General features: G+C 38.9%; 1 protein-coding gene across 1 annotated transcript in view; it reads right to left on the bottom strand.

The window, feature by feature from the left end:
• The window catches only part of LOC149281339 (TBC1 domain family member 19-like), a 60017-nt gene extending 49951 nt beyond the window's left edge, over nt 1–10066 (bottom strand). The window contains exons 1-2 of the mRNA XM_089499419.1: nt 9968–10066; nt 741–813 (exon numbers count right to left, since the gene is read on the bottom strand). Coding sequence (XP_089355545.1) covers nt 741–813; nt 9968–10066 — 172 coding nt within the window. The remainder of the gene's footprint in view (nt 1–740; nt 814–9967) is intronic.
• Nucleotides 10067–15708: the final 5642 nt, after the last annotated feature.

Genomic DNA, 15708 nt, shown 5'->3' with positions numbered 1-15708 from the left:
ATTATTTGTGTCCTTTTCTAAGAGAGCACGTGTGCACCAAGTGGCCTTCTTGGCCCCTTCTGGAGGTCTTACTTCCCTGCTAGGAACTACATTACATTTCTGCTATGCCTGTACATGCATCTATCTGCTATCTCCATACATTTTGACATGGCCGCTCTCTTAGGGTAAAAGAGATCAGAACTAGTGTTGGAAGCACTGTTCTTTTAACGACAAGAGAAAAAGAGGGAGTTGGGAATAATAATTTCTGAGGGCTTAAAGGTAAGCAGACAATGCAAACGTTTTGGAAAACACAGCAGGGAAACAGCTGTGCCAGTTTACAGATCTCTGTTCAGACCTCATTTGTTATATTGTGTACAGTTCTGGAGATGTCATCTCCAGAAGGATATTGACATTTTGCAGGGAGTTCAGTGGAGGGTTACTAAAATGGTAAATGGTTTGCAGGACATACTAAGGGATCTCAATATGTAGCCTGGAGGAGAGAGAGAGAGGAGATACGATGGAAAAATGTAGGTACTTAAAGAGATTACATTCATACAGAAATTCAATACAAATGATGAGCAATGTTTAGAGGCCGTAATTAAAATAGCAGCACAGATACTTATTGGATTGGAAGCTATTTCATGGAGTTACCTGTTCAGATACTATAGATTAGCTAAACTTTCCTTGATCCTAATCAACAGCCAAAGAGCTGCAGGTTGGCTGCCTCCGACCCAAACAAACATGATTGTCAGATTTCATACCTGATGCTTTTAGAAAATCTTTGATATCTTCCTTAACTGTTTCCAGTTTAATATCTGGCCTGTGTAGACTCCCCTGTTAAATAAAGAATACAATATATGTTAACACTGTATAGCATACACTGATTATGTAACATATAGTAAAGTACAGAATTCAAGTAGATAAAAAACTAATTGTCAAAACATGGCGCATACAAACATATGGCGCAGTATTTTGGCCAGGGACAACTAGGTCTAGGGGCAAAAACCTGCAACTGCAATCCAGGCTCAGATCTATATTGTATCTACATGTCTTTACACTGCAAGCCACCCACAGATACTGAGCTCCAGGATATGACACCAGCAATTGATACACAGTGTGAGGGACATAATGGCAGGCTAAGCAATATATGGCCATATAGTTTGATTGAATCCTCAATATCTATGTCTAAGTGTGATAGCTTGAGAGCCTCTTTCAGGTTAGAATGCAAACAGTCCTACTGATTCAACTCCTTAAGAAAAATAGCCATGAAAAAATAAATAGGGCTTGCCAAACTTTGGGTACATTGCCATAGTGGTGGGCTCACCAATATATGGCCATATATTGTGATGGAATGCCCAATATTTAGGCCTTAGATGTAGGTGATTTTAAATAGTATTCGCTGGGTATTCTTGCTTTGTTTCATCAAGGATTGAACCAGCAGATGTACAGACTTCAACTAAACGACAAGGACCAGATCCCCTATCTCTGGGACCTGGAGAGGAATGGGGGAGACAAAGGTGTTCAACAGGTACCACACAAGCTACTGTAAGCTCTCTGGCTACTGTAAGACACTATGTGGACACATAACCATCATTCCTATATGAGCTTGTTGAGCATCCCATTTCAAAACCACAGGTATCGCTATGCAGTTGCCCCCCCTCTATAACAGCCTCCACTTTTCTAGAAAGACTTTCCACAATATTTGAGTGTGCCTGTGGGAATTTGTGCCTAATCAGCCAACTTCAGTGGACTTTTTTTTATATAGTGAAGAAAATCTAACAATATACTAAATTAGCCAATTGCCAGATAGCCCTTGATATATACCTAGTAATAGTAATGCATCACACCCCTACACACAAGCAGAAACAACAAACTAACAGACTACAAGACGCACTTACAACAGCTCCTCCCAGGTATGCTTCACTTTTTCACAGTCCCACCATATATGTGGATAAAAGACCCCAGACGTAAGCTACATCTCCAACAGGAAGATGTAGCACCCATGCTATCTATCCATTGCCTACATTCCAGTCTTATATGTAATTCTTTCTGCCAAGACTCAAGCGCTGCTATTTTGAGAGGGGGTCATAGTACTTGCAATATAACATACCACGTTTTTAAAGTTTTCTTACTTGACCCATTTTTGAACATTTCTACAATCTGATGGCGAGCATCATCAGTTTCAATTTGAAAAACATGTGTACTTAAGTAATATTAAATCCTCTTCAAATATTCTTTATATGGTAGTTTAAAGTCACTCGCCAGTTGTGTAAAAGATTTGATTTTATTCCCCCTCAAAGTCCTCAACCCTACATCTTTTATAATTGTTCCATTTGTGCAAACTTAAATTAATCAAGTTGTTCTGCAGAACTCCAGGGAGGTACTCTTTATAATACCATCTTTCAATCCAATTCTTTTTTAAAGGAAAGCCAGAATTCAATGTAGCTTTTAGTAGTCATTAGCATGCCATGCCCCTAGTGCTTCTATTCTAGTTTGTTGAAATCACAGCACGCATTCCAGCCTGGTTACTCCAATTATCTTCTGCTCAATATAGTGCCAGTCCTCTGCTTTACTCTGCTCATACTGTACCTTTACAATATGTGAGAGCATTCTCGCCTGTACGTACCTCTTACAACTTGGCACTCCCAAGCCTCCTCTTTTTAGGGCCAGTGCATAATACCCCCCTAGCAATTCTTGGTTTCTTCCCAGCCAGAAACACATTTTTCTATATGTGTTTGGAACATTTTAATTCAACAAAGAGGAATTCGGATGGGGAGCATTCTTAGCAAGTATAGCCATCTTGGTATTATATACGCCCTGACTATATTCATCCTCCCAAGCCAAGAGACAAAGAGGTCCTTCCAGTCTCCTATATGGCAAAGCAATTCCTTTTGTAATACTGAATAATTAGCATCAACTATAATGTTGATTCTTTTAGGTCATAACTCCCAGATAGCGGAGTCCGTTATTTTCCTATTGAAAATTATATGATGTCTCATCTGAGATGGCTATACTCATTGCCTGTGACTTATGCTTAACCTATAGTTCAAATAAAGGTCGTAATCATGAATTTCCCTCGTCAACGGAATCAGAGAACTCTGGGTCATAGAGAGATATAAGTACATCATCCACATACAACCCATTTCTGAGATCAGACGCTGGTGTTGGACGAGAAGGCCTAGCCCCCAATTGGTGTTCTGATTCATCCCAAAAGGTGCTCAGTGGGGTTAAAGTCATAGCCCTGTGCAGGACACGCCAGTTTCTCCACACCATACTCGTCAAACCATGTCCTTAGGGAGCTTGCTTTGTGCACAGTAATGATGGTACAGGAAGTGCTTTCCTCAAACCGTTGGAAGTTGGAAGCATAGTTATCTAAAATGCTTTTGTATGCTGAAGCATTAAAATTACCCTTCACTTCAAACCATTTTCCCTCCTCTTTACAGTAAGCACTGTGTATTTCGGTAGGTAGCATTCTCCTGGCATCTGCCAAACCCACAAACGTCCCTCAGATTTCCAGATAGTGAAGTGTGGTTCATTACTCCAGAAAACACGTTTTTACTGCTCCAGGGTAAAGTGGCGGTGTGCTTTACAGCACTGCAACCGATGCTTGGCATTCTGCGTAGTGATCTTCAACTTGGAAACCCATTTCATAAAGCTCCCGACAGACTTGTGCTTGTGCTGATGTTGCGTCAAGAACCAGTTTCAATCTCTGTAGAGAGTGATGCTACAGAGGTCAAGTGATTTTCATGTACTACATGCTTGAGCACTCTGCAGCTCCACTCTGTGAGCATGCACCGTTCATTACTTTGTGGCTGAGCTGTTACTTCTAGATGCTTCCTCTTCACAATAATAGCCCTTACAGTGAATTTGGGCAGAAATGTAATGAACTGATTTGTGGCAAAGGTGGCATCCTTTGACAGTGCCACATTTAAATTCACTGAGCTTTTCAGTACAACACATTCAACTACCAATGTGTCTATGGAAATGTGCTTGATTCTTTACTCCTGTTAGCAATGAGTGTGGCTAAAACACCTAAACACAATAATAAAAATGGGTGTCTACATACTTTTGGTCATATAGTGTATCCATTTTTAGAAAGATATACAATTTAAAAAATGCAGACTAATACAAGAATTAAAGATTAATATTTATCTTTAATCCTGAAAATTTAGCTTTCTTCTTCAATATATTTCCCAGTTGCTCTCAAAATTGATAATTTGTAAGTATAATTAAAAATCTTAAAACCAAGTTGCTCTATTAACTAGAGTTTATCATTATACCTTCAGTCATTTAAAACTACCTATATTACACCTAACAGTGTAATTTATATAGAGATTAGTTTAACAATAAAATACATCTTTACCTTACAGATAACCACAAAGCCTTAACACCAATTATTTCCTAGTCCTGAAGTCCTCTTCCTTCTCCTCATCCCACTTACCGTGTGTGTATATATATATATATATATATATATATATATATATAAAATTTTAACAGTTAAGCACATCACATGTACTGAACTATAAAATGTGTGAGCTTGGAAAAGAATAATAGAAGGCATTTAACATGTTCGTACAGATACAGATGTCAGCGAGCACAAGATTTTACATGTCAGATTAATATCCTATACATCCTTCACCATTCACTTATTAGCTAGCAATACATTTCAGTCATTTCCTTAGGCAAAGCCTATATATAAAGATGACAGGTCCTATAAGTCAAATTTCTGCTCCACTTACACCATTTAATCAAATAAAAAGGAAAGGATTGTGATGCTGTTTGAAATCTGATGTTGTAATTGAAGGGGAGGGTTTCGATATTATTGCCGACCTTTTATGTCTGTGTAAGGAATGAACAGCTACACATATAGCCTCTTACCATGTATTTATGTATCGATATACTGTGTACATTTAGCTTAACAAATTAAACACACAATATAAGACTATGACATGTTATGATTATTATTAAATGCTTACAAATGTTACCAATTCATTTTTAAACGTCACTTCAAGAGAATTTTATTAACGTAACTATAGCCTTAATAAACTATTAAGGCCCCATATTAAGGCTGTCTGTGCGATGCAGACCCCCACCGGCTGACAGAGAGGATGATCCTCTGTCAGCCGGTGGGGGTCTAAACGATGCGCACAGACAGCCTCCGTTACTGCCCTTCACTTACGCTGAGGCTTCTATGAAGTCGGTAACGGAGCCGGGTAGAGAGGCAGAGTGATGTATGGGAGGGGGGAGAAGTCAGATGGGTGTATGGGAGGGGGAGAGAGACGGAAGTGAGAGACCGGCCGACAGTGAGGGGAATCCAGGTCCCCTGCAGCGTTGCGGGGGATCTGGATTCTAGTGTTATAATCCGATCTCTGTTTGAGGTCGGATTATAATTTTTATAATCCATAAAAATCGATTCGATTAATCGATAATGAAAATCATTGACGATTTTCATTATCGATTATCGATTTTATCGATTGTTTCAGCCCTAATTAAGACCATTTACATTACCAGCCAAACCTCTAATTTGTAGACAATACAAAATACTTTATATAATCTATTTTATATTATATTATTCTTCATCTTGATTGATATTGGTGACAAAAAGAGGCATTCTACGGAGCTTGTGCACAGTGTGACCGTCTTTCAGTTGTTTAAAATGTAAAACCTGTTCATGAGTAGTTTAAGACAGTTCCCAATTTACGCTAACCAGCCAAACTTAATTTTTTTTATTATCGTTATATCATAAAATGTATTATTCTTCATTGATAAACACATATTGGTGACAAAACCATGAACTAAAATATATATAATAAAGTATATATATGGGAGAAATTCCGTCCTGCTCCAAGGTGCTGCTTGTGTCTGGCTGTCCATTTTTTGCGGAAAACCAATGTGGCAGAAACTAAAAGAAAATTTTGTCCAAATCGATTTTGCTTTCCATACACATTCTAGTGTGCAGCTTAAAAGTCCTTTCAGATATCATGTATGAAAAGATGTATTACGTTAAGAAAATACATGCTGTCCCTTTACAATTCAGTGTTAAGACCACATCTTTATTTACTGTAGAAGAGTTATCAAGCTGGAGACGGAAAAGTAGCTAAGGGAAGAGATTTTAGTTCTTAAGAAAGTCATGAAAAATGTCCCTTCACAATGAAAAGGCACTGATATTCTATACATACTGTATATTAAAGGACAATACAGTGATGGGACTTGTGTATAAATAAAAGCTGCCAATACGATGTAATGTGAACCATGGAGACACCATGAATGTATATTTTTTATATCATGGAATCTACTACCATGTGCAATGAAATACAACAGGTATTTCAGGAATGGTATGGTCTATTGTATGGTATTTTGTTGGCATCCATAGAACATCACAATGACAAGAACTTAATTTTGACATTCATAGGGAAAACTGGAAGGCATTAAACTGAGTATTTCTTGAGCTTCTCTTGCACAACTACATCCATCAGACATGAAAAGTGGTACAGTCAGTCTGCGCCAACCCTTCCATGACAGTTTTACACAACGGTGGAGGATTAAGCGGGTTAGAAATTGGACTTTCTACTTTTAACAAAGGCAGAGGGTTCCAGGAAACAATTTAGATGCAGAAGACCTCAATACTCTGGTAGTGATCTCTGAAGCAGGAAAATGATCAGTGCCATGGAAGACACATCAATATTTCTGCCATCAGGATAAATTGCAGAGGCTGTGGTGTGTGTGTATAGGGGCAGTGGCACATAGTCATATTGAGAAGTTTTGAATCAGCATTTGATGAGGGTCACCGTGTATTAAAACAGGCCTACATGAAGGTACTATTGAGAGTTGCATTATCCTCTAATTATTTGACCCTAAAATGGGGCCTTCAGAGCCAACATGGTACTAACCATATTTCATACATAATCACACAAGAATTTTTCATAATAACACTCTTTATCATTGTTTATATACAAAATATTCCAAAAGATTTACTGAATATTTTACATAACAATAGATATGAATATACACAAAAGAACATTAACTACTGTCATTGTGTCTTTTTTTTATCAATCTGAGTTTGTATTTATTTGTGTTAGACAGATACAATTTTGTCCATAGTTAAGATAGTTCTACTAAAGTATCGCAACAATTTAATTTCAGCTTGATTGTTTTGGTAACCATTATACAATGATTATCCTGCTGCCAATTATCAGACACATTCCGAGATACACACTAGTCATGACAGTCTTTGTTATCGAACATTGTTTAGTCCTTTAGTATTTTATCATTGACAATGTACTGTTTAAGTGTATTCTTTCTCACAAACCACACAAACACATTTCAAAAAAGAGAAAAGTTTCATGATTTCATCCTCAGAGAGTCTAGAGGTTGAAAACTGTCTCTGTTTGCCATCAGTTAACAATACCAAACATCATTATGTAATCTTTTGCATATAAAAGCATTGCTTGTGTGGTCTCTGGAGGCTCCACCTCTCCGACCTCTGCAAACATTTCAAAAGGAAGACTGTGCTATCCATGCATGTATAAACAGGGCATTTGCGTTAGATGTAGAGTAAATGACTAATACTTTTTAATGAACCTGAATTAAACTGTAAACATTTTAATGAAGTAGTCAAACTGTTATCTTATAGTTATCAGTGTAATTTTTGATGAAATATCGGCACCATAGTCGGCACCTAGTCCTTTGATGTCTTGTCAGTGAGTCTTTAAAGTCGCCAAATACATTTTACCTCATATACCCCCCCCCCACCAGGGTATTTGAAATGCTGGTATTTTAACTATTTTCATACACTAATTCTACCATCAGTCTTTAAGTATGTATTTACAGCTCCTGTTATGTGTCACCAAACACCCCAATATGTGTTCAGCAACATCTCCTGAGTACAGTGATACCCTCCATGCATGGGTTTGTCAGGTTGTTTGGGAGGTAAAAGGTCACATTTGGAATTTCGACATCTTGGCCAGTCTGTGCCCATGTTCTATTTTGTGACACCTTTGAGCCTGGCCAATTCGATTTACCCATGAAATCACACATTTTTTTTTTTAAACTAGACACCCCATGGGCATTTAAATGCAAGTACTGTAACTCTTTCCATGCAATAATTTGTGTGAATTTATAGCACTAATTTTTGGACTTGCTTATAAAAAATATTTTTTTATATTTTATATACATATATATATGTATATATATATATAAATATAATTGGACTTTTTGGACAGACCCTCTGTGTACTGGTTAGCCATTCAGTTGGTGCCCTCAACTTGTGAGTGGCAGCAATGTCACACACTGATGGCACTTTTTGTTTGAGGCATTACAGCAATGCGGATTTCACTTAGGAAGTGATTGGTGATCACTCCCTAAGCTCTGTTTTAGCTGTCCAATTCGGCAGTGGCCATTTTTTGGGGGGGAGGGCTCTCCTCCCAGTATCCTTGGCTAGCCTCACTTGTAAGGCTTCCATGGATGCTGCAAAGCCGCCAAACAGGGAGCCCGTACATGTACAGGCATTGTCACAAATGCATTGCATCGTGAGCCTATACATGGATGTGCTTTGTCACGAAGGACCCAGACTGCACAAAAGACAGATTCAAAGGACACGAAGTACACTGTCAAAATCAATTTAGCTTAAATGTAATTTCAAGGTAAAAAGAGTGTTAGCTTTGGCTTGTTAAAGTTCTAAAAGATACATTATTGCAAATTGGACCCTGTGTGCACGGACATTAACAGAAGTACCTTCTCCCTGGGATCAACTATGTTAACCAGCCATCCCGCAGAGCTTCCTCAAAAAGTTGCTGTAGCTCCGCCCTTTTGAGGAAGTACTCCAAGAAACCAGAATGATGAAGACAGATTCATGTAGAAAGAGAGATGCAGAAACACGGGTCCATCTGCAATATTTAGGCATCTTGAAGTACACTTCCACTAAAGGGCAGAGCCATGGAGTGCCCAATCGGGACAGCCTCTTCCTTGTTCCTCCTATCAAGGAAGACGGTGTGCGCGGATGCTCTACCCTTTTGAGGAAATGTTCCTGGAGGCCTGGTTATTGGAGATGATACTGGGGAGAAGAGGACAAAGATAGAAGATAAAAGACCGAAGACCACAAAGAGGGAAGAGAAGAGGAGGAAGAGGAGCTGTGGAAAAGGAGATGTGGGACACAGAAGGGGTCAGCGAAGAAGGTAGCGAATATTCTTGTGTGGGTCAGGAAGGCGGGAGAAACAACCGCATTTCCGGTAGACTTCTGTATTAATACTCTATTTTTATTTATATAGGATTTATTTTTTTATCGTTTTATCCTGTGCTGTTCTGTATCAAACTTTCCTTACACATTTTTCAGGAGATATTGTACAAGACGTACAAAATATTCAAGAGCACCAATAATGTTGACCAAAACTCTATATTCCTTGGTAGCCCTTACAGGTTAGCAACACCTAAAATATATGGTATCCAAAAAAATTTTACCAATGTGGTAATACCACATCAGACTCTTGGACATATATTAAAGGCAAAGCGTGAGACTCAATATCTACCGTACAGCACTGCAGAATGCGGTGGTGCTATAGAAATAATAATGTCACCCTCATTGAGAAGTAGTAGAAGGAGTTAACCTATAATTATCCACCACACAACTAGACTACAGCCTTATAACCCTGAACAAGTTGGGGGGTTTTATCAGAGTGAGGGCCAAAGCAAGCATTACAGGGTTAAGCAGGGGATTTAATTCGATAGCCTGTGTAGAGGCAGCAGCCGTCATTGTCCTATTCTGGAAGCTAACACAGGGGCAGTAAAACAGTGCATGACAGCCATTGTGCCCGGGCACGGGGATTAAAAAGGCGTAAAGCGGGACATGTCACTCATCTTTATTCATACAGACACCAGCAGCAAGGTATCTATGTATATGTCATGGTTGCCAGGGGTGTGAATTACTGCCTGACCCGCCTTCATTCCCTCCCAAGGCTTGCTTCCCCTGACAGCTGCCGGCTCACCGACTCACCCGCGCCGCCTTCTCCAGTTGGCAGTGCAGACTAGAGCCCTTCAGCTTCTGTACAATATGTGCGATGGTGACAGACAGCCCATCTTCTTCCCCCTGCATCCTGGCAGCTGCTCCGGGGTCACACGCAGTCCGGCAATAAGGACCAGACGTCTCCTAGCAACAGAGCATGTGTATCACCTATCGAAACACCCGGAAACTGGAACCTTGATGGGTTGGTTCCGGTAGTCAGACAGTAGTCTAAACAAGTGAGGCTTACCACGCCCGTGGGGCATTTTTTTTTTACCGCAAAACCGCCAAGGAATCGAAAATGTTTCCTAGAGATTTTTAATGCATGTTTTAGCCCAAGCCATAGTGAAATACATTCCAAAAGATGCAACCCCTCCCAATAATAAGGAAAATAATTGATTTTAATCAGTATCTTGTTACTCTTTTCTGTAATTTGGGACAATCCTTTGTTTTCTTATTTAGCTAAATAATCCTTTTTTTTCAATTAGTCCTTAACCACCCACTATGCCTCATGATAACAGTCCCAATAAAGAAAACATTTTAGCTTTTGTTGTTAATATAAACACTACAACAAACAAAATGTGATGCCATACATTCATTCAGTGTATTTCTATTTTAGAATCATTATTATTTAATATTATTAATAGCCTCATATTATTATTTAATATTATTTAATATTTATTTTTTGGAAGGGTAGCATTTTGTCTCCCTGGACCTGGAGATCACGTTTGTGCAGTGATCATTGTTAAGTATCCGCAAAATATAGCAAACCATAGAAATATGGCATATTTGGGTAATAAACTAGTTTCAGATTATTATATATATTATCAGGTCAGTTTTCATAACTCGACATTGATGTCTTTACTGTTACAGTTTATATAAGTTGTCATCGTTACTTATTACTTATTGATTTATATAGCATTATCATTTTACAGCGCTGTACAATGGCTGTCATTGCTTGTTTTCTTGATCCTAGGTATACAATATTTAAACTTACATTTAAGAAAAACAAATATACAAGGTTTGATAGCATTTTAGCACCACTTTGTATGCAGCAGGAATAGCACAAATTGGGTCTGATTCAGTAAATCCTTGAGAACATAAGCATTAATGCATAATACAATATATAACAAGCATTATATATACATAAATAATGCTTACAACGTACACTATGAAGAAAATAAAAGTAAGCGCTGATTCTGGGTCAGCACCTTTAAATATTTACATAGAACAGGGGTGGGCAATTAATTTTCCCATGGGGCCACATGAGAAATTGGAATGGTTTTAGAGGGCCAGACCTCTACAAACTACAAACTCCGAAGCCTTGTCCATTTTGTTAACTTATGTGCTGTTTAATAAAGTTATTCAAGCCTACGTCATTGGTAGAGGTGCTTGAATAAGTAAGGCCTGAATAACTATTAGCACAGCACAGAAGTGAACAAAATGAACAAGGCTTCGGAGTGCATACCGTATTTTTCGCTCTATAAGACGCACCTGCTGATAAGACGCACCTAGATTTTAGAGGAGAAAAAAAAGGAAAAAATATTTTGAGCTAAAAAATGGGCTAAAATATTTATTACAATAACTGAATAAGCTATGAACACAGTAAGACACACGCAGTAAGACACACACAGACACAGTAAGACACACACAGACACAGTAAGACACACACAGACACAGTGAGACACACACAGACACAGTAAGACACACACAGACACAGTAAGACACACACAGACACAGTGAGACACACACAGACACAGTAAGATACACACAGACACAGTGAGACACACACAGACACAGTAAGACACACACAGACACAGTAAGACACACACAGACACAGTGAGACAGACACAGTAAGACACACACAGACACAGTGAGACACACACAGACACAGTGAGACACACACAGACACAGTAAGACACACACAGACACAGTGAGACACACACAGACACAGTAAGACACACACAGACACAGTGAGACACACACAGACACAGTAAGACACACACAGACACAGTGAGACACACACAGACACAGTAAGATACACACACACACAGTAAGACACACACACACAGTAAGACACACACACACAAACACAGTAAGACACACACACACAGTAAGACCTCCCTCCCTAACCCCCCTTCTCAGTATCTCCCCTCTAACTCCCTAACCCCCCCTTCTCAGGATCTCCCCCCCCGCCCCGGTCACTTACCTTAAACTCCTGTGTTGGAAGCGTGAGGCGTTTGTCTCGGGTGCCGGCGCTTCACTGCTGATCGCCGGCGTCTGACGTCATATGCCGGCGCCCAGCGTAAAGCGCCGGCACCCGAGACAAATGCTTCCAACACAGGAGTTTAAGGTAAGTGACCGGGGCGGGGGGGGACACCGGACTCATTGGTGAGTCACCAGGACACTCTTTGCGGGCCGGTCCGAGCTATTCAGCGGGCCGGATGTGGCCCGCGGGCCGTGCTTTGCCCAGGTCTGACATAGAACCATACCAAGTAAGAGAGCAAGAGAATAACATAAGTACACGCAAACGGTGTCATGATTGAGAGAAAAAGGTGACATGTAGATTGTATGCAGGTTTAAACGCTAAGTAAGCAAACAAGCATATTCCTCACTGCGCAATCACTCAATATGTAGGAGGTGCACACAAAAAAAGATCAAATCCACTGTACCACCAGAGTAATATGCCAAGAAAAAAGTAGTTTTATTAATTGAAAATAAAATATTATCAAACATATTATAGCACCGTGGTAAGAACAGAAAAGCACTTACAGGTATATTCAGTTACAAAATTGGTGGCAGAGAAGTGAACGACGAAATTGAGATCCCCGACGTTTCAGCGTAATAGCATTTGTCAACGGTGATCTGTCTGGCTATGTGCGGACGCTAGTAATAAATTACCTGCAGTTGCAGCAGACGGATAATAAAGCAACAAAAGGTGCCTCATATGTTGTATAACAGTAATACAATACAGTATCGTTATGTTTTAAATGTAACAGAACAATAAAATAAAGAACACACTGAAAAATATATGAATATATTTTCAATTATGTACATGTTTCCAACAAAAATCATATAAAAGTCACATAATCCAACGAATGATCATAGCCACAGAAAGACCATACAAAAATATAGAGAGAGAGAGCCCATGTCTGATAATAACATAGTGTCTATTAAAAGACAAATGTGATGTAAAATATGCAGAAAGCATACTGTATGACGCAGGCACCTAAAGGGGTATTACAGACCATAGGTAAAGTAGGTACGTTTAAGCATTGTATAATCTGGAAGGCCAGCAAATGCAAAAGATAACAGATGCGAGTAATGCAACTACACTATATTGACAAAACTATTGGAACACCTGACCATTACACCAACAGGGACTTTTATGGCATTGCATTCTAAATACATAGACATTAATATGTAGTTGGTGCCCCCTTTGCAGCTTTAACAGCTTCCACTCTTCTGGGAAGCTTTTCTTAATATGTTGAAGTGTTTCTGCCCATTCATCCAGTAGAGTATTTGAGAGGTCAGGCGCTGATGCTGGACGACAAGGCCTGGCTCGCAATTTCCGTTCCAGTTCATCCCAAAAGCGCTCGAAGTGCACCAAGCTCATCTGACCATGTCTTACATTTTTTACTTGTTTAGTTTTTGGGTGCCTGGGGTGGAGCATTAGGAGAGACATGTGGTCCTCTTGCTCCACTCCAGATATTCCTGGCAACTGCAGGTATAGAAATCCTGTTCAGGATTACCACTGGGAAATGGCTTCACTCACCTGTTGTACTAATTAATGAGACAGGCTGAGTAAAAAAGGCGCTGACACAGCTGATTAGGAGCCCTCATTTTGGTTCAGCACGCTGGGTGTGTGTCGGGAACGCTCTGCAAAGACTATTTTGGAAATTGAATTTGATTGATTGACTGGTTACTTACTTTCTTTATGTTGGGGAAATGGTGTAGACAGGACTGGAAAATACTTTAGTCAGTGCTCTAGAGAGCTAGGAGTTTGTTTTAAGCTTTATTTTCTATTTAATCAAACAGCAAATAAAGCCCCCAAACTTTATACAAATGAAACCGTGTTGTGTGGTGTCTGTGTAAACCCCAAAAGACCGTAGCAAACAATTAAATGTGTAGGACAGAATGTAACCACTTGGTTAGCACGTTTTAGAAGTGGTAGGATGGTACAGGAATCGATGGGGCAGCTGAATGTAGTTCAGGTTACATGAATAAGACACTTCAACTTTCCCCCAGAATACTGATTAGTATTAGATGGTTGTAACTCTTAGTATTGCACATAATAAAGCCTTGCAAAGTTTACATTTTTTTAAAAAAGGTTCTAAAATTGATGAATAACAATTATTCATGGTAGGAAAGGGGTATGCTCAACATTTTCTCTGGTAAAATGTTTTTTGTTCCCATTGATAATCAAATATAATTTCCTTTCATTTTAATCCTGATCAAAACAAATAGTTGTAGTTGTATATGTTTCCTCTTGAACCAAAAATTATACAAAATGTGTGTCCTAATAGCACTTTAGTCCATTATCATGAGGCTTACCACACAGTGTCCCTATCGGTCCTCTATACTCAGATCACATCTGCTAGAATTGTATGGTTTATTATTATGACAACATAAATCCTTTCATCATCCTAGCAGGATACAAATAGATTGCACTTTTAACAACAAAGCTGCCCTTAGCCAGTATTTATGCTGTTATTGTTTTTGTGTTTTTTTTCTAAATACGTTTTATTTATGTAGTGCCAACAGATTCAGATTTGACATACAATACGGTTATACATACACATTACATATTAAAACAGAGGTGGAAAAAGCACTAGTTACTATAGTTTAACATCTCAATAATCAAGTTATTATATTTTCTAAGTCTTTGTTTCAGAAATGGGAATTTTACACAATATATATTGGTACACAATGTAATGTAGTATAGCCCCAAAATACATGTTGGTCTTCATATGTGGCTACAAGACTGATCATGAACATGCACTTACACAATAACAGCAACTCCATTTAGGGAAGAACGCAGTGGAATGTATTGGTGCAGACGTGTGCATGTCTTGGGAATTGATCAACTTTGTTAGCTGAAAAATATGTATATAAGAAACAGAGGCAGAATGCAATTAATAGGGTTTGTTACATGCCAAACCAGGACCAGAATTTTGTTATTATGAACTTTAAAAAAAAACAAAAAACTAAGAGCTTTTACTGTTAATTTTTCAAAAATGGCATTTACCAGAAAATATTTTCTACGTTAGAAATGCTGCACTGTGCAACCAAGCATCACATATAGGACCTCCTTGCAGCCTTTGTGAGAGAATTTGCAGCCTGGTGTCTAGAAATATTTTTTATAACAGTTGAGGGTGAGTATAGGACGGCACTACAGTGTTTCATAATCTCACACTGGCTGGATTACCAACCTTTGGAACACAAGAAAAAAGAGGTGCTGGGGGAAACACTGATCTCTGTTAGGTCTCCTGACTCAAACAAGACCCTTCATCTGAGCTAAAGTTATAGAGTTTGCTATCAAACCCAGTAACATTTTGTTAATATCCCATCTGAACTGACGTTACGTAAACGTGTCTTAAAATGTTTGTTCATTTTTATTTCTTGCGGTTTCTCACATTCCCATCATACATGGAATAGGGAACATTCCTGTCTGACAACTCCACCAGATGAAGACTGCAGAAACCTATGTACTTGGATGGTGACCATAAACTAGC

The sequence above is a fragment of the Sceloporus occidentalis genome, unplaced genomic scaffold (assembly GCF_023333645.1).
Source record: "Sceloporus occidentalis isolate IW3139 unplaced genomic scaffold, rSceOcc1.0.p SCAF_135, whole genome shotgun sequence".
NCBI classification, from domain to species: Eukaryota; Metazoa; Chordata; class Lepidosauria; order Squamata; family Phrynosomatidae; genus Sceloporus; species Sceloporus occidentalis.
This window is presented reverse-complemented; position numbering and strand designations above follow the sequence as displayed.